The sequence below is a fragment of the Artemia franciscana genome, chromosome 1 (assembly GCF_032884065.1).
Source record: "Artemia franciscana chromosome 1, ASM3288406v1, whole genome shotgun sequence".
Taxonomy (NCBI): domain Eukaryota; kingdom Metazoa; phylum Arthropoda; class Branchiopoda; order Anostraca; family Artemiidae; genus Artemia; species Artemia franciscana.
In genome coordinates this window covers 45,419,961-45,441,173 of record NC_088863.1, presented here as the reverse complement: position 1 = coordinate 45,441,173, position 21,213 = coordinate 45,419,961, and the positions used below count along the sequence as shown (strand labels likewise).

At 35.5% G+C, this 21,213-nt stretch overlaps 1 protein-coding gene across 1 annotated transcript in view; it reads right to left on the bottom strand.

Moving 5' to 3' along the window:
• The window catches only part of LOC136030304 (uncharacterized), a gene marked incomplete in the record, with an annotated part of 169,050 nt that overhangs the window by 108,828 nt on the left and 39,009 nt on the right, over window positions 1–21,213 (bottom strand). The window contains 2 exon segments of the mRNA XM_065709195.1: window positions 338–430; window positions 9,776–9,892. Of these exon segments, the coding sequence (XP_065565267.1) occupies window positions 338–430; window positions 9,776–9,892 (210 nt within the window).

Here is a 21,213-nt window from a genome sequence, read left to right as displayed (position 1 = left end):
TCTTTGAAGCAATATCTTGTCACAAGTTCGGAACGGTTTTTCGTCCGGAAGGAGACAAAGCTGTAGTCTTTTCTACTTGTTTTGTATTTGCTAAACGGGAGACTAATAAAAAAGAGGAAGGCGGGGCTTCTTCAAACAATGGTATAAAGGAATTAGCACCAAGCAAAATTTGTTCTTTAAAATTCGTGCACAAGCTTCATAAAAGATTAGAACCTTGAGAAAATTACTCCAACAATTTATAAAGGGCTTTACAGGATATATAAATTGTCTCGGGTTTTTAGACAAAATTTACCAAAACTTGCAGTTGTATAGCAGAGTCTTTGGGGAAAATGCTTACTTGAACTTTGTTTTTATGGTTTCCATCGTTATCAGCTGTCATGTTAGCCATCGTATTCTCTGGTGTGTTTTTTTTCATGGGAGATACAGGAAACTGAAATAAGAAGGATCATGCATTTTTTTTTTTTTTTTTTTTTTTTTACTCAAAAAAGTAAACAGCCATGCGGCATTACAAAACTCAAACAACTCTTGTACGGGATTTACTTTTGTAGCATAAGAATAAAAAACCTAGTGTACTATTACACAGAATTTGTGGTAGCCGACACTGAAGAGCTCAGTGTGGTGTGTGTCTGGTATTATAGTTTCCAGTACAAAAACAAAAGACTTCATTCTACTAGACTCCGGATTCCGGTAAAAAAAAACCAATAAATACAAGATTAGTCACACTTCCAGTCATACACGACAAAATGTGTTTGATTTCCTATATACTGTCAAGGGTATTAGCTTTGAAAATAGATATAAAAGCTGCATTGCTTACATTATACAAGAAATGCTTAAAGAAAAAGAAAGCCCGCGTCCCACATAGAAAAGACGCACGAATAAGTCTGAGTTAGCATTATTAGGAGTCTACGGTATTAAAGAGCTTTGAGAAGAATGGATTTTTCCTAATTTTTGGTATAGAAGCGAAGCAGCTGTCCAATCCCAAACGAGAACATCAGCAAATTTCCTCTATTTTGTTATTGCCACTTAATTTCATGCGAAGGGTTACGCAAGAAGCCATCCTTAGCTTATAATTGAGAAAAGTTGGAGATACACTGTTTTGGGTATACAGAACACTTAATGTTCTTATGAATCTGGTTAAGTTTTCACAAAACAAATAGCTCTACTCGACTCCATGTGAAAAACTAATCCACTTTTTCCCGAATCGCAGTAGATCTGGACTTCGCACAAAATTGGAGAGACTCTCCTGTAAAGTTTTTAAAAATACAAATAAACTGTTCGGAAACTGTGCAGCCAAAGAAGATCCTTTCCAACTTGATAATTACCCCGAAAGAAACAGTTAAAAGATATGGCAGAGTTTGCGGAACATAAACCAGCGGATTCATTTGAAAAATTTCTCGCGGATTAATTCTTATAAAAATTGGCAGTTGTATTTTTTCAAGTTAATTCTTAATCAGGTAAATCTCTAGGGAAAGGGGCCAGAAGTTCCGGGGCTACCATGGTATGATTGGGGCTTCAGAGTAAGGATTCACGTTTCCGAACGAAACAAGTTAGGAGGAGAACCCTATGTTCTAACCCAACGTGGGAGAGCAGTGTATAATCCAACCTATTACCTGCCCCTATTGGTAAAATTGCTAATACCAATGATATGGGAGGCCCCTGGTCAAGTAAATTTCCACGAAAGTCAAAAACATTGAAGATAGGCTGCAACAATATACTACTACTTCTACGACATTTGTAATAGCCAACAAGGGCCAGGAGAGGGCAGACCTGGCCAAAAAATCATAAAAAAAAAATCATGGTTGAGTGCATCTTAAGGAAACCACAAGTTTTTTTTTACTTTTAAGAGAGAAAGAGCGAGCGAAAACGTAGAATAAATAATAGATAACAAAAGTTTTAAAACAAGCCTTAAAGCAATTAAGCTGCTGGTAAGAAAGAAACAACAATGACGTATGGATGTCTTGATTAACAATTAATTGTTAAGTAATTCAGATACACCTTAAACCAATCAGTGATGTCACCTCAAGGAAAACCAACCTTCTAATAACTACTTTAATAATTAAACTATTATGGAGGTTTTGTGAAAAGGTTACCTGCATAAAATGTACAAAGTCACAGAAAAATAAAACCACAAAGTCTCAAGAGTAATCCATAATATCAGTCAACAATGAAAAACAGTGTTTTAAAAATGTGTTTAACCTTTTCTATCTTGGCACGAATGCAACAATACATTTTCAACTTATATATATACAAAAAAAAAAGGAATTTGGACACTTGTTAAAAGATAATAAATTTGGCAGATAATTTTGCCTAAATAAAGAAAAATCGTAATATCAGATTTCATGAATCCTCATCCCTTTGAATTTTCTTCTCTGGATATTTACATCAGTGGCATAATTTTGTCAAAATCCTAGGGAAGGGGGGGGGGGGATAAATTTGGAGACGAGTTTACCAAATCAAGGTGAAAATGACAGTGAAAAATGGAAAGTGAGCCACATCGTACAATAAAGGCAAAGATACACTAAAGAACACTGACCCGTTTCTCTGGATGCTGGAATTATGTAGGCTTATCTTAGTTTTGACAAGATTTTTCAAGAAAGAATTTCAGCTAAGGGGGGGGGGGTCTGGGGGCAAACTGGAGCCACGGGGGCAGTTACCTCCCCCTGCCCCAAACCAAATTACGCCCCTGATATCCATGGTCAAATGAATGGCTCGTTTAAACTAATTCATTCTTTTATTGAAAAGTGATGTCAATTTAAACACTTATAGACGGCTGTATTATCAAAGCTTGTGCTAATTTATGATTCCCGACCAAAAACTTAATGGCTGATATTTATTAGAACACTTTGTTTCAAATAATTCGACCACAAAGAAACAGAGGGTTCTAGTCAAACAGTTCGTGGTAATGTACTGTATTAAGGAGCGACTGAAGTCCATAACAACTAAAACTCTAAAAAAAGGAAAGTTATTAAAAATTAATACATAAAAAAAAACTGGATTTTTATGATGATTAAATAAAAAAAAAGTTTTTTAATTGCGAGGAAGGACCGACATTAAAACTTAAAGCCAACAGAAATTATTCCGTGCATGAAAGGGATTGTCCCCTCCTCAACGTCTCGATCTTCACGCTAAAGTTTGACTCTTTGTCACAGTTCTACTTTTTAAAACAATAAAAAACTTTAGCGTAAAGAGCGAGACGTTGCAGAACGGACAACCCCTTTCATACACGGAATAATTTCTGTTCGTTTTAAGTTTTAATTTCGCTCCTTCCTTGGAGTTAAAAAAAAACTTGTTTTTTTATTCAATTCCTGAATGTTTTTGAATTAATGCATGTTTGATTTTGGCTCTCCGCACATGAATAATTTTAACAAAATTTGCATTTTATTGATTTTTTTTGTTAAATGGCTTTCTCTTAGTTTTGATCGGACAATTTTGAGAAGAAAAAGGTGGGGGAGGAGGCCTAGTTACCCTCCGATTTTTTGGTTACTTAAAAAGGCAACTAGAACTTTTGATTTTTTACGAACGTTTTTATTAGTAAAAAATATACGTAACTTCCGAATTAACTTACGTAACAAACTTCTATAAGTCGTATATTTTTATTACGCATATGAGGGGGTTTGCACCCTCGTTAATACCTTGGTCTTTATACTAAAGCCTAAATTTTGTCCCAATTCTTTAAGAATGGCCCCATAATCACAAAGGCCGGAGAATAAATAGCTGAAATTACTAAAAATACTTTAGCGTAAAGAGCGAGGTGTTTAGGAGGAGATGAACCCCTTATATGCGTGATAATTTATGTTCGTTTTATTTTTTAATGCTGCTCCTTACTTTCAGTAGTAAAACTTGTTCATATTTATTTTTTCATTTAAAAAAAAATAATGTTAGAAAATCCTGCGCCCCCTTCATGGAATTTCTCTTCACCCATGACAAATTCCTCTATGGAAAGATCCTCACACGTATCCCCCTCCCCTCAGCCCCCCCCCCAAACAAAAAAATCACCCTGGAAACGTCTGTACACCTCCCAATAACCATTACTGTATGTAAACACTAGTCAAAGTTTGTAACTTGCGGCCCCTCCCCAGGGGACTGTGGGGGAGTAAATCATCCCCAAAGACATAGTTATTATGTTTTTCGACTATGCGAAACAAAATGGCTATTTCAGAATTTTGATCCGTTGACTTCGAGAGAAAAATGAGCATGTGAGGGGGCCTAGGTGCCCTCCAATTTTTTGGTCACTTAAAAAAGGCACTAGAACTTCTAATTTCCGTGGGGATGAGCCCCCTTGTGACATTCTAGGACCAGTGGGTCGATACAATCACCCCTGGGGAAAAAACTAACAAACAAACAAATAAACACGCACCCGTGATCGGTCTTCTGGCAAAAAATACGATGTTCCAAATTTTCGTATATAGGAGCTTGAAACTTCTACAATAGGGTTCTCTGATACGCTGAATGTGATGGTGTGATTTTCGTTAAGATTTTGTGAATTTTAGAGGGTGTTTTCTCCCTTTTTTCCATAATAAGTCAAATTTTCTCAGGCTCATAACTTTTGATGGGTAAGACTAAATCCGATTCTTTTGACGCATCTATTAGCATCACAATTCCATTTTTTAGAGTTTCGTTTACTATTGAGCCGGGTCGCTCCTTACTACAGTTCGTTACTACGAGCTGTTTGATTCTAAATACATAAAATTCCTTAAGCTCAAGGTTACCTATCAAATCTGCAAGCCTGAGAAAATTTGTCGATTGTTTGAAAAAGGGGAGAAACAGAACTTGAAAGTCAAGCAAAAGTCACATATACATGTTTATCATGTCACAGAATCCTGTCCTAGAAGTTTCAGGCTGAAGTTTCCATTGGTGAGAGGATGGGCTCTATTGAAGACCAAGGATCTGATTAATTTGTTCTTTTTTTTCCCAGGGGCGATAGTCAGTGGCATAATTTCGTCAACATATTGGGGGGGGGGCAAATTTGAAGCCAATTTTCTCAAATCAAGTAAAAAAGGCAGTAAAAACCGAAAAATGAAGAATTTGGAACCATAAAGGCGCTATTTAGTACTATAGAAGTATTATAAGATACTTTATAGCAATATAAAGGCAAATATATGCAAAAAAAACTAATAATTTATGCTTGAATTATGCAGGCTTAACTTAGTTTTGACAAAAATTTTGAAGAAACTAAACTTCAGCTGGGAGGCAGACTTCCGTCTGGGGGGGGGTCAAGGTCCAGGGAGGGACAAACCGAGGGCTAGAATGAGCAGTCACCCCCTGTCCCATAGTAAATTACACCCCTGGTGACAGCATGGAACCAATGATCCTAGAAGATCGTGAGAGGGTTAATTTGAACAGAAATTAAAGGTCCTAGTGCCATTTTTAGCTGACCAAAAAGACTATATCACGGGAAAGTGGCGTTTTCTTTCGTTTTGTGGCACCAAACAACGATTTTGCTTCAAAGAGGACCAAGTTCTTATCGACTGAAAATTCTGAGACAGCCAATTAATTCAATGGGATCAAAAACCTGAACTTCCCAGTAGCAGAAGAAGTAATGCCACAGGATAGCACAATCGTTCTTGAAAAGTCACATAGTCCATTGAAGATACAAGGTTAAAATGGACATTTATCTTAATGCTTGATTTAACCAAGTTGATTAACTAGATTTTTTATGAGACTATGTTTAGTGATGCATAATTGAGCATCAGCTATAATGAAGAATGGGCAGATGCATAAAGGACCGCATTTCAATGCCTGAATTGTCTAACTCTCGTGTTCCTTCAGAGCAATATAGAAAGAGGCTTTGGGGCGGGTGGGACTTAATGTCTTATTCTCCTTCATTTAAATTAAGTTTCAGTAACGGTGCTGCGGGCTGATACTTTTTGCTGCTTGTTGCAGAAAACTGACGATAGAAATAGATTTCTAATTCCCCTTGGTTCCCGGGAATTTTTTTTTAGCCTATGCCTTTATTATTGCTACTAGGGGTGAGTTAAAGTTTCCTTTGTTTGCGACAATGTTTTCCTATGTAACATAAAATATTACATACGCCTGCCTACCAGCGCAGAGGTGGAAGAGGAGGCGGAGCATCATGAGGCTCGCCAGGAAATTTTTTTATATATGTATAAATTTATATATAATGAAAGATTATATTTATATATAATGAAAAACTTATATATAATGTTTCAATGTATTTAATCACATGTGTACAATGTAACGTGTTTAAACATCAGGAAACCCTTTTAAAGAAGTCGTGATGGCTTCAGATACGTAGAACATCAAAAGTCACATGGAATTTCCATCCTTATTAACAATAGTGCCGCTTTCCGTCCACCCTAAATTGGCTGGCAAAATAATATTAAGGAACTATTAAACAAAACTACTGTTCATCCCAAATTTTGACTAAATATTCACATTTCATCCAAAATTTTAATTACAATCTAGTATTCTAATTCTTAAGCACAAAAACTCATAAGGCGGGAGTACTACCAACCGATTTACGATTAGCGATATATACAACATATCAGCAAGAAATTGGGGGTCAAAGGGCTCAGTACCACATATCGTGTCTTTGTTAGGTCTGGGCATAATTTAAAGAACAGTTGGAAAATAAATTAAGCTGAATTGAATTTTTTTCAGCAGAAAATTGGGAGCTTTATTAAACCTTAGAACGAACAGACATTATCCCGTATATGAGTGTATATGAGTGTGGCTACCCCTTAGTCAGCCTCTAGATTTTTATGCAAAAGTTTGACCTTTTGTCCCAATTACTTAGGAAAAGCTGTTGAAACACAAGGGCCATTGAACTGTAATAAGAAGCCTTTTTAAAGCACTAAAAACTTTAGCATAACGAGGGACGGGTTGAGGAGGGGGTGGCTCTTTCATATACGGAGTAATTCCTGCCATTTTAGTTTCAATTTTGCTTCTTACTTTCAGTTATAAAAATTTGTTGTTTTTTTTATTTAACTAATGACTTGAAATTCACACAGAAGGATCAATCCAGTGAAATTTAATTTGTCAATTTTACTACTGGCTTGAGGTTATAAACCAATCAAGTTTTAAAAAAGTGGACTCGTTGCCTTACCTTTCTGGCATATTCTTAAGGATGACGTGATTGGCTTATGGAAATACATCACAACTTAAACTAATGAAATTGAATCACACTTTTTACCACTGAATTACAGGACAGTAACATGTCCCTTTCTTTTTTTCGACATTAAGAGGAGGGGGTGTAATCAATTTTTAGACTAAAAGCGTAAAAAAAATCCTTATTTTGCCATTCTTAATTTCACAGAAATAAGCAATTAATGTATGAAATACCTCAAGCACTCATTCTGAACAATGTTTCATGCTTCTACTAGCAATTCTGGTAATTCTAGCTAGAATTACTTAGTTAAAAATTGAATCTACAAGGGGAAGGAGTACAATTAACTCTTATCCCAAGAGATTAAAGCTCCTAATCTTCACGATTTGTAGTTTTTTTTAGGGAAAAAATAATTAGTACCCCGATAACTAGTTTCAGGCACCAAATTTTGCAAAGAATCATATATATTTTGCAGATAAACAGGCCCATTGAAGTAGGTAGGTTGTTCATAAGCCAGAATTTTTGGCTCCCCTCCCTACTATACCCAGATGATTAAAGAACAACAAAAAGGCGTTTATCTAAATGGCTCCCCATCAAATGCTGCGCCCAGAGACAAGCAAGCACAGCTCCTTGTCTTCACCCTAGATACACCACTCAACGGTTCTACAACTTCAATATTGGATTGTCTTAATATTGTATTAATTCTCCTCCTACTAACAAAAATTGTCGTATGCCATTCCAATATAAACATATATATTGACAAATACTGCAGTCTAGTGGTTGCATGGCAACTAAAATTAAATTTTAAATAATAAAATAAGCCAAAATAAAACTTTAACTGTAAAAATAAAAAATAAAAAAAATTGCACCTTCCGGAAGTTCTCAATTTTAACGGATCGTGGTCTCGGAGTTTGCAAAATCGAAACAGTGTTAAATGCGTAAAAATTTTAAAAAATGGGACAAAACATATGTAGTGCGGAAGTAAAAATATATTCTCACTTTTGCTATTGTGGTTTGATTTCCGGCTTAATTTATAATTATGATTAGCAACAATTTACAGAATTCAGCTTGACCAGTGTAAAGAATTCAAATAAATCATGTGCTTTTTGCTTTATAATCTTACGAAAGATCCGCCCACACGAATGCGATTACTGTATTTGTAACAGTCTTCTTACTCAATCTTAGTTAAGGAACCTTTCTGGTTAAATTCCACATGACTTGTGTCAACAAGAAATTAGTTTAGAAAGTACCTATGATTTCTACAGAAGGAGAAAAATTTAATAGCTTAACCACCCTTTGCTGTTTAGAAACTTCGTTATAGCTTTCAGTTGAAAAAAAATCTAAAGAAGTATGTGAACTAATCACTGACGGAGCAAGTGGTTCGTTATTTCCCCTCTCTAAGACCAAGTAAAACTATGCGCTTTTATGAATCTACTTTGGGGGGAGGGGAGGAAGAACAAGGGGAAGCAAAAACGCATGAAATAAGTAAAATATATACAAAATTTAAGGAGTTCGGAGGGAAGGGCACATATATCTTTGCATTTCAGGGAAGGAGAACAGGCCAACTCATTCCCCTTCCCTGCCCAGAAAGAGCAAGTTAGATATTTGCCAAGTCTCGCAAATGCACTTCCTCCCAATTCCTGATATAAATCCTTTCACTCAAGTTCAGATAATAAAACCTATACAAACTTTGGATTGGTTCTTTAAGAACGTTCATGACATTGCTTATATTCATATATTTACTTTTTTAAGTCTACTTTTAGAAGTAAGATACAAGAAAATTGAGAAGTTTTTGGGATGGTGTAAAGAGTCCGAATAGATTGGGATGGAGGAAAGACATGCATAGCTGCTTTGGTCTCAGGCGGCTTGGTGCTGCAGTGAGTTTTTAGTAGTGATAGTGTAATACAAACTAATCTACGCTTCATAAAAATGACCACAAAGACCTCAAAAATACACCCAGCTTCATTTGTATAAAAGTAACAAGCCATTAAATGTAGGGAAGAGGGCAAGGATAAACAAAAATGTACTTTTCGAAGTCTAGGGGGGGGGCTATTTTTTCAATGTAAATACTAAAAAGGTATGTTTAAAAATCAAGGGGAAATGCCAAAAGATCTAGAGCAGGGATAGTCTAGCCCACCCCCTCCCTCAATATGAGTCCCTGCCTATATAATCGCAACTTTTGGCATAAAACTTAATTTCAAATTGAATCTACCTAGTATATACTATGCGGATATGTCTCAGGCAATTTCTCTATCATTTTTTGGAAAATTTTCTAGAGAAGAACAGTGTCGGGTCTCCATGTGAATTATTCTTGCCCTTTCTGCAAATCAATTGACGAAGATAAATGAATAACATATTTTAATAAGATGCCAACAGCTTTCACATCTAAAGAGGATTCTATCCGATTACTGCAAAGACGATCTTCTTTTATCATTCTTTACACAGCATATAATCGCCTTCGGCAATTTTATAATACAAATTGATAAGAACATTGCATTGAAAAAAAATAAACACTTTATATTTTGTCATATTTTTATATGTTTTATTACTTCACAGTTAAATATTCGTTTTATCATTTCACTGTTATTTTGTTTAAAATTTGTGCTGAGCCATCGTTAAGTTTTTCAATATGACTAAACAACAGTTATTATTAAAAAAAGCCCCCCCCCCCCCAGTAGTAATGCTTCCCACCATTTCATCATTACTAACCTGGTAATGCATATTAGGAGAATTGACAGATCTAGATGGCGATTGTCTATTCTTTTGGGGCGATGGGGTTGATTGTAAGCTGTCTTCATAACTGCTTGATGAAGAAGGTGAACTTTGCTGGAAAGAACATGCAAATTAATAAACATGCACAGACGCACACAAAACATACATGGTTAGAGGTGTCAGCACTGCAATAGTTAAAGCACAACCAGTTCCAAAGTATAATGTGGTTAACACTATGAGGTCCAAACATAGAAACATCCAGCTTCTTGCTACTTAAATACACGACTCCAATAAATCCCTTAACACAACACCTCCTCCATCCCCCCTCCCCCAAAAAGATATCCGATTAATACAAGAGACGGAAGACAGAATTAAAATATGAAAAAGAAAAAAAAACATTTAGGTAAACAATTTTTTCAGGGAGGAAATCCTTCTGACAAACCTTGGGGCTTCCAGTTATAGTCAGTGAACCCCCATCAATTGACCCATCAAGAGGGAGAGGGTATAATAAAATCATCAGTAAGTACATTTTCAGACCCATATTTTCAAACTACCAATGTGATGTCATTCAGTTAATTGCGGAAAGGAGAATTAAACCCTTGAACACATAGGCTACCGTTCGGATGAGTATCTTAAGGCTAATAATTCAATGTAAGCCCTGACAAAGAGGAGGGTGGTGGTTTCTAGCTCCACTCTTACTGCAGAAACGGTAATTTTTAAAGAAGAATCTTAGTTCTTAAAGAACTGGAATAAAAGGTTGAACCTAACGTACAGAGGGGAATTCGAGGGGGGCAGCAGCCTCTCTTACATTTGGAAGACTCCTGTATTATTTTGAAAGGAAATACACCTAAATGAGTCGCCACTGTCGAAGCACTATTTATACAAAAGCTAAACTTTAGCGTAAAAAGAGATGAATTGATGGGGGCACCTTCTCTATCTTGGATTACCCTGGATTTGATATCAAAAGCTCTCAAGTTCAACGAAAAAAAAAATAATATTTCCAGATGAAAATGAAGAGCAACACTGAAATTTTTTTACAGACACAAATCATTATGGGTGTGTCAGACTCCGATTCCTTCAACCTCCTGCTATTTACACTTTTAATTTTTTTTTTAGCAGTGCTTCAAGAACGAATACTTTATCATAAGGAAATCTTGTAGGGTGTTTTCGGGTATTTGGTTTCAACGGTTCCAGATAAAAAACAAATTCAACAACAAATAGGAACTTGTTTCTTAATGCTGCTTAATTTAACAGATTAGGTCGGAGTCCCAGCAAACCGAAAATCCCAACAAAAAGTAACGTAATTTATGCAGGGCACAAAACTCGGAAACATCAATATTTGATATAACAATTAAGGACGATCAACACTTTTCATTAATTTCCCTATTTATATGATCATATTCAATGTAGCCAGACACTATTTAATTATAAGCTAGTCCAACGGGTAAAATAACGGGAGAGATCAAAATCATATCAAAATGAAAACGATGAAAATTTGTCCACTGGAGAACATGGTCCCTACACATCGTACGAGCGAAACAAGATATAAAGACTTTTGTTTTCCACATATCCAAATCCCTCAAACTCAAAAGCTACTGCCGTCGTGGCTAAAGAAAAATGTTACCCATGGGGGCACCTTTATCCGGGCTACTGGCAAATATTTATGTCGAGAACATTGAAAATTGGGCATTAAATTCGTATTTCTTTAAAACACGTCTATTGGGGTCGTTATATGGATGACGTAATTTCACTTCGGAATTATGGGGAAGCTGAACTTCGGGGCTTCTTAGATCATCTTAACACTTATGACCGAAATTTGCAGTTCACCCTAGAAGTTGAAAATAAACTGCCGTTTTTAGATGTGTTAATTATTCATAATGCTGATAAACTGGATTTTACTATCTATCGAAAGCCAACACAAAACAATAGATATCTTCACTTTAATTCAAATCACCCCCCCCCCAAATTCAAAGAGCAGTTGTAACTTCCCTCATTGATCGTGCCCTGAATATTTGCTCTGATTCGTATATAAATTCAGAAATAAACTTTATCAGAGACATTCTTTTTGGTAATGGATACCCTATTTTTTTGTCAATAAAATAATTAACCGCAGAATAAAAAGACATTCTTGCAAAATCGAAGAAGATATTTCACAATGTGAGGCTACTGATAAGCCCTCAAATATTGTCTATCTTCCGTATATCCGAAAAATCACAACAAAATTAAAAAATATTTGCACAAAAAATAATCTGTACGTAGTTTTTACTAATAATTTTAAAATCATTAATTTCTTAAATTCTGGAAAAGATAAGACCCCAGTTACTCGCCAAAGAGGGGTCTATCAAATACCCTTTGATTGTGGAAATTACTATGTCGGCAGGACCCATCAGAATCTGGAAAAACGGTTACAACAGCATAAAAAAGACATAGACAAGGCATTAATTTTAAATAGTTCCAACAACTCCTTTGATTCTGCTTTAGGTTGGCATATATTTAATAATCCGTCCCATACGATACTTTTTGAAAAATCTTCACTCATCAGTAATGATTTGGGGATAAAACAGGTGGTTCGAGAATCAATCAAAATTAATCTCAAAATAAATAATAATATTTCTTTGAACAGGGACTTGGGGGAATACTCACTAAATTCTTTATGCTTAAATTCAATTAAAAATGATCTAACAAAATATTTTACTAAACCGATTTATAATGGTATTGAACCAGCTACGAAAAGGCCTTTGAGACAGCCTGCTAAAAAAGCAAGGTTGGCTCTGAGAAATTGCATTTAATCACTTTGTTCTCTTTATTTTGAATGAATTTATATTCTCACTTCATTCTTTTTGTCAGTCCTGGTTGAACTTCGTTGATGTAAGGATGCTAGGGCTGTTTTTACAAAAGTTTTTAAGAAACATTATTTAGTTTTAATTCTCACAATTTAATGTAAGCTTATTTATATATACATATTTTCTCTCTCGATCGTATGGTACTGAAGACGGCCCTTGGACATAGGGCCGAAATATTCGCAGAACTGATTTCCATTGTCTTGAAAAGATTTTCCCTATTGTTTCTATTTTGTATTTGTTTGTTATGGAAAGGCAGTGTGGTCTTCGTCGCTATTTTTCACCACATCCCCCTGACCCACCCCCACCCTAATCACTATGTGTATATAATGGTCAAAGTTTGTAACTTGCAGCCCCTCCTCTGGGGACTCTGGGGGATTAATTCGTCCCCAAAGACCTGGTTATTAGGTTTTCGACTATGCTGAACAGAATGGCTATCTCAAAATTTTGATCCGGTGACTTTGGAAAACAAATGTGCCTATGAGGAGGCCTAGGTGCCTGCGATATTTGGTCACTTAAAAAGGGCACTAGAACTTTTAATTTCCGTTAGAATGAGCCCTCTCGCCACATTCTAGGACCACTCGGTCAATACGATCACCCCTGAAAAAAGAAACAAACAAACACGCATCTGTGATCTGCCTTCTGGCAAAAAATACAAAATTCCACATTTTTGTAGATAGGAGCTTGAAACTTCTACAGTATTGTTCTCTGATACGCTGAATGTGATGGTTTAATTTCGTCAAGATTTTGTGAATTCTATGACTTTTAGGGGGTGTTTCCCCCCATTTTCCAAAATAAGGCAAATTTTTTCAGGCTCGTAACTTTTGATAGGTAAGACTAAACTCGATGAAACTTATATATTTAAAATCAGCATTATAATCTCATTCTTTTGATGTAACTATTGGTATCAAAATTCCGTTTATTAGAGTTTCGGTTACTATTGAGCCGAGTCGCTCCTTACTACAGTTAATTACCACGAACTGTTTGACAGGCACGTTCTGAACTTTTTTTTTTCTGGGATCAAGATCTTGAAACGGAGAATTTTTTTTTTGAAGTTTACTAAGCTTCTTGAGAAAAGGTTACTTTTTCAAACCAACCTTAACAAGAAACAACACGAAAATGTATTAGCTTCTTGATCATGTAATGTCGGATATGTTTTATAATACGGAATACTACCTTAGAGACCTAAAACAGGGAATTCTATACCACTTCTTCATTTCTAGAAAACAAATTCGCGAAAGCTAAATCTTGAAATCTCGAACTCCAATTTTTTTGTTAATTACCCATTTACAGAGAGATTTTTGTAATTTCTTAAGCACACAAAGCTCATACCCAGGCACAGACTTGAACAAATCCATCTACGATCCAATCGAGAGATGGGGGAAGAGAGGACTTTCCAGAATTTTGTCATTCGCATAACAACTAGAAGAGTTTTTAGATATCAACTAAAGTTGATGATAAGAAAAATATAGTATTTTAAGTGTCCCTTTGGGATATACCGACGTAATCTTACCTATGAGGGAAGAGAAAGAGATTTTATAAATTTCTGTTGCCGAGAGATCTACAGAAGAGGTTTTAGGATGTCAAACAAACTTGATGTAAAGTGGAAGGAAGTTATCTAATTGTACTTTTTGAGGGGTCAGTACCAGATCGCAAATCAATGGCAGGGGGAGATGGAGAGGATGTGCCAAAATTCTTCTCGTAACAATATCAACCAGACGGGGCTGCTACGCCTCACTTGAACTTGGTGGACGTAAGAATCTGTGTCCTAGATATGGGATTTCAGGCAATGAGAAAGGCCAGTATTCTTATGGTTATACCTTCGGGGGAAGGGGGTGCGCACAAGACCTATTTGAGAGAGAAAAAAAAAGCAGGAGCTACTAAACTCTGGTCAAGATTTTGGCTTAGGAATTAGAACATTCGATTCTCAGTTAATTCTTAGTTTGATCAATGTGATGTCAGGGTTACTTTTGGTTGTATTTAATACAGTTATTGCAAAAACGCTGTTCAATGTGAAACCAAGTTTCAGGGCGGCTGTTGAGCATAGCTTTCGATTCAAAACCAATTTCTAGGTAATACAGTCAAAGAAGCCTACTTGGAGCATGTTCTAGCTGCCTTTTCAATTGAAGCTGCTTTTTTTCTGACTCTTTAAATTCTTTTATTTGTGACTTTGACATAGACTTATGCTTTATGTGGGGTGGTAATGTTGTAAATTTTGGTCGGAGGCCTTATGGGAGAGGACAGCTAAAATGGGAGCGGTAGAATGGCTGTTTACCCTCTGATCGCTCTTTACTAAGGGGCACAAGAGCTTTTATTTTCCAATAAAAATGGCCCTCCAAAGTTTCTATGACAGTTTTTCATAAGAAATGGCTCTGAAAAAAAAAATATAATAGATTGAAGGAAGTACAGGCAACGCTACACCATTGCCTGCGCAATATTTATATACGGAATTCTATCAACTTTCTATTTCTATTTTCATCTTTCTTTAACGACTTATTATGTCCTGCCCCTTCTTGGGCAGGATGACAAAGGATAAATGAAAATCATTCATCATTTTACAAACGCGGAAAAGAATTATAAATTTCAGAATGCAAAGAAATGTAAATCTTAATTTCTCAAAATTCAGGAACGTGGAACAGATTCTTTAAAAAAAATACATAATCAATAATTACGACTACGACCTGGAAAGTACCCTTATGGTCTTATATAACCTTAGACCACATTGAAAAAAACTGATTAAAAACAGTTAAAATGGAGAAAAAACAAGGATATTTGATTTATTCAAACTTGCTGCATATAAAGTAAGAATTCCATCATTTTTTTGTTATTTTTTTTGTACGGCCTAAGGCTATATCAAACTATGAGACCATTAGAGGGTGGCTGGGGATCAATTGTCAAAATCCGAACAAAACCATGAAAATAAGCATTATATTAGCAATTTAAAAATGTCTCTCTTTATCTTCTAGCATATCTCCTTCTGAAGAGCTTTTATTCTTGACTTTTACCATTGTATTTAATAGTGCGTTGAGAAGTGTCTAGATAGTTTCGGGAATACTTTGGATTTTGTGGGCCTGTGTCCTCCCTCTACCTGCTAGCGTTGCCGTCTCTCACTGTTCCTCAGTTCCGTTTTCTCTATAAGTGTGGCTCGTCACTCATTTTATCCAGGCTTAAAAAACATTATTTTATTATCTTTCTTTACAAGAACAAAGGAAAGAAGTTTCAATCCTAAAAGTTCGTGGCATTTACCACTTATACTCATAAGGAGGAGGTAAATGCCTCTATTAAAAAAAAAAAAAAAAAAAAAAAAAAAAAAAAAAAAAAAAAAAAAAAAAAAAAAAAAAAAAAAAAAAAGTGTGCTACGACTTTAATCCCTGCGAAAACTTCAAATCAGCATGATATTTCAGCTAAAATTAATAAATAAAATATTACCTCAAACGAGTCTGAGCTAGCACATAAAAACTTCAACACTTCCTTAACAAGAATTGGAGATGACAATCCCAAATAATCTGGATCGAAATATCGAGTTCGTGAACTGGACATTAAATCGCCAGTCGAGCCAAAGCTCGTCGGCCGCGCTATATTGGACACAAACAAAGTGCCCATCCTTTTAAATCGTTATTTCAAAATCAATGAATCCGACAGATGAAAAGAAGTGGCGATAAAAACCAACTGAATCGTTTCAACTGCAATCCGAGCATTCGGGTAGTAAATGCGGTCATATTCACATGGAAGGCCCAGAGCCTCTGGACTTGTCATTCATTAATCTAATTAGTCTTTTTTTTGAACACAATATATCTAAGGTAAACAAAATTGGCTTCTGCAGCGTAAATTGGATTAACAATCACAATGAAAAATTCCGGAATGAAAAAAAGCCGGAAAAGAAATAAAACCCGCGTGACACAAAATGCTTTTTAAAAGATTAAAACTTTGTTATACTAGATTCAATCGTATAAAGGTTATTCTTCCAAACTCGAACAACAATATTCATGTCTATACACACAAGAAAGTTCTCCCGCTAAGATGGGTCTTATGGTCCCTTCTGTGAAAATTCGACAAGATGAAAATTCGACAGATGAAAAGAAGTGGCGATAAAAACCAACTGAATCGTTTCAACTGCAATCCGAGCATTCGGGTAGTAAATGCGGTCATATTCACATGGAAGGCCCAGAGCCTCTGGACTTGTCATTCATTAATCTAATTAGTTTTTTTTTTAAACACAATATATCTAAGGTAAACAAAATTGGCTTCTGCAGCGTAAATTGGATTAACAATCACAATGAAAAATTCCGGAATGAAAAAAAGCCGGAAAAGAAATAAAACCCACGTGACACAAAATGCTTTTTAAAAGATTAAAACTTTGCTATACTAGATTCAATGGTATAAAGGTTATTCTTCCAAACTCGAACAACAATATTCATGTCTATACACACAAGAAAGTTCTCCCGCTAAGATGGGTCTTATGGTCCCCTTCTGTGAAAATTCGACCGAATTGGGCAAAAAACAGAAATGATCCGCTCAGCTGCATCGATTCATGAAAATTGTATGGGGGAGGGGTTAGTAGGGCAAAAATATATTTTCAGACCCAGGAGGATTTTTTTCAAAGAAAGTACAAAAAAAAAATTCAAAGTAAATACCGACATTGAGAGTCTTCTACAAAATCTGGGACAGGGACAAAAAATATTGTGGAAGGGAAAGGCCCCCTTGTACCTCCCCTTATGTACCTCCTGGAAGGGATATGATGAAAATTCAAATGACAATCCAAGATAGTAAATATGCAGAGAACGATGAAAAAGCTATTTTCATACTGTACCGCAGCCACCCCGCTAAAAAGGATGTAGTACCGCATGGTCGCAAATTTGTCCCTAAAACTAGATGCAGTCCACAGAAAAATGAACACGTGCAAATGAAAACTTAATCAATAAATGGCTATACAACAATTTCTGGTTGTGCACCAACTTAAAGGGGCGGGTATTTGGATCTTTTTATGGGGATGGGGTACCTAAATCACAAAAAGAAAATTTATTGGTCCAAATTTTTGGATAAATATAGAAGGGAGAATTTAAACACCATAAGCTTTGGAAGAATAAGGAACAATAGAGTAAACGAAGGGAGATCGTACAGGCACATATAGAGTCAGTTTTTGCACGAAGAATGACAATCAAAAGGGATGCGCAAATTTTGAATGTATCTGACCATTTTTGGACTAAGATTACAACGTTTCATGTGTTTGACCAGTTTATTCACAATAAAAAGCTTGAAAGAAGATCGGAAGTGCAGCCGGGTAATCGCTAGGTGAATCTTAGATAAAAAAAAAGTTCGAACGATTCGATGGGTAATATTTTCTCGAGTAGGGGGATATTTGCTCTAACACCCCCCCTCTAGATGCATTCCCCACCTTAAAAAGGTTAAATTCTCCCTTCGATATTTTTCTCGTGGGAATTCTCTCAAAACGTTTGAAAACTTTTCGGGCCAATAAATGTTATTTTTAGGATTTATGTACCTCCTCCCCATGAAAAGATCCAATACCCACCACTTAAAGCTGGCGCTTAACAATGTATCCTGCTCTATGGCCATTTGTATTTATTGAATAAATGACCAATAATTAGTGCAACAATTGACCATTTTGTGTGGACTGCAGACTGACAATAGGACTGTTAATCCGACCCCATACGACACTATATCCCCTTAAACGGGCTAGTTATGTTAAAAAATAGCCTTTTGATATTTCTAAGTATATTTGCTATTTTAAATTGTCACTCGATAGCATTTTGGCCCATTGTGGGGCAATATTGTTGCTTTACGGCATAAAATGATGGAAATCAACAGTCCTACTTTTTATCAGTGATTTTGGGTCATTTTACCTCATTAATGTCGTTTTTCATGAAAATACGTTTTTACATGTAAATTTGAACTTTTTTTAAAATTAACCCCCCCCCAAAAAAAATAAAAATTGTCCGAATCGTAAAACGCAACAAAAATGCATGTAAACAAATATTTTTTGGTACCCCCCCCCCCCCCCCGAAAAAATCCTGGCTACGGCCAGTTTACATATTTAGTTTTGTTTTGACAGAGGTTGCACGTTATTCTTTAAATTGGGGAGGCTTAAGAGGCATAGGCTTACCTTTCTACGAGGTGTACACACTAATTGAGCTCTCAATAAATAATATACTAAGCTTTAGCGTTATAATATCAGATTTAGGAACATACTAAATATGAGAGGAGCACCCAGTGGCTGAGCCCCCTGGCCTTTTTGCAAAAGATTGAACTTTTGCATAGAACAATGCTCGAAAACAAAAATCATCTTTGACGGTGCGTTCTTAAGATTTTCATCTTTGAAGGGAGTAAGGGGTATCTTGAGACACCGATTTATTTTTTCGGGTTGTGATTTCTTGATGCTTAAAGACATCAAGACATCCCTGGGCAACTTTTGGACAACTGGCCAACGTTAGCAGGACTCACTCAAAAACTTCAGGGGGACTCCTTAGGAATACCCCTTCTTTCACCCTTGCGTAGTTAAGCGAATAAATGTAATCTTTTATTTCACACTAGAAACAATAATTCGAGAAGAGGGGAGGTTTTTCCCTCATCCATATTGAAAGCCCAGTCCCAACATATTCATTCTTTTAAGTAAAGGGCTGCCAGGAGGTAAGTTCTGTCTCTAAGCATAATAATCTGAAGAAAATCTAACAAAAATTTTATAATATGGCCCAAAAATGATGTTTTGAGGCTTCACACACCCCCTACACCACATACACATCGACTGGCCAACATCAAATATTTGATACTATTACCGCACGGTTTATCGTTACTAAACCGAACCGAGACCGAAGAGGAATTTCTATACCGTTTCAACAGTTTTAAATCGAGTGGCCCTATTAGAATTTTCATTCGACGATATTTTGGCCCCATTCAGACTACAGTTTTGGTTTTGAGGCACAAAACAGTAGTCATTAGTACTTCTCTATAGCGTGATTTGAAACTGTTACGCTATATAGTTTTTCGATGATACTAGGTAGATTAACTATTTCACATTTTTTTTCTCGATAGGATTTCGGCCTTGTTCGGGCTAAATTTTTCAGACGGTCAAAAATGGCAGAAATCTACATTTTGCCGCGGTACAAAAAACTTCCAATTAAAAACATTATCTACGATCAATTTTCTCAGGAAAAGAGCTCGCAAAACTTTATTTTTGGATTGCAGAAGTTGAAATCTCGATCTCTGGTTTTTCGATATGCTGATTTAATATTACAATTTTCTTATATATCTCTTTAAGGGATATTTTCCCCTTTATTCCAAAATTAAGCATATTCTCTGCTTTTAATAACTTTTGAACAACAACTTAAAACTCTGTGAATTTTGGATATTTGAAATAAATAAATATATATATATATATATATATATATATATATATATATATATATATATATATATATATATATATATATATATGTATATATATATGTATATATATATATATATATATATATATATATATATATATATATATATATATATATATATATATATATGCACGTATGCATATAAATTTCGTTTTCATGGAGTGTCGGTTACTATTAGCATGTGTTGCTTTTTATTTACATTTTCCTTCCATTGACTGTTTCATTGCAGGATGCAGCTTTGAACATGTTAGTTTTTTTTCTTCTTTTTTTTTATTTATGAAGATTTTAAAGAAATCTGAAGTCCTTGTGACCATTCAATTTTACCCTTTTTAAGAGTAAAATTTTAAAATGTAAACTTCATAACAGTGTCTTCTGTTATGTCTCAAGTGAGGCTTCTATTTTTGTCAACGCTTTAAAACCTTACAAGTTTGATATTTCAATCAATAACAAACAAAAAAGTTTCATAAGATAAAACCTCATGGCTCAAACTCAAAATAAATGAGGTCTCGTGTTTTTTTTCAAACAGTTCGTGGTAATGAGCTGTAAGTAAGGAGCAATGTGGCAGAATAGTAACCCAAACTCTAAGAAAGAAAGTTTTGATAACAATGGATACATAAAAAAAAATGATGCTTTTAATAGTTCTAAAAAAAAATTGAGATCTATTAAAAATTTAATAGTCCTAGAATATCCGAAAAGGGCTCATTCGAGTGAAATAGAAAGTTCTAGCGACATTTTAGAGTGACCAAAAAGATTGGAGGACAACTAGCCCCCCTCCCACCCCTTTTTCCTCAAAGTCGTCCAATTAGAATTTGAGATAGCCAATTTGTTCAGTATAGTTGAAAAATCCAGTATCTATGCCTTTTAGAATAGCATGACCCCCACAGCTCGTGGGAAAAGGTATGTAAGTCATGAAATTTGCCCATTCTTTACGTATATTTGCTATCGGAAAGCAAACAGATATTTTTCGGGGGAGGAGATTTTCTGTGGGAGGGATTTCCAGTGGGATAATTTTCCGTGGGAGGGAAGTTTCTGGGGATGAACTTTCCAGGGGAAATTGCCAGAATTCCAATACAAAATTCTTTACATTTGTCTTACTTCCTTTTTGCTGACTTAATTTTACACGTGGAGATGTTAAGAGGAATTGTCCGCGGGAAATTTTTACCGGGTTGAAACTATCTAGAGTATCTTTCCGTAG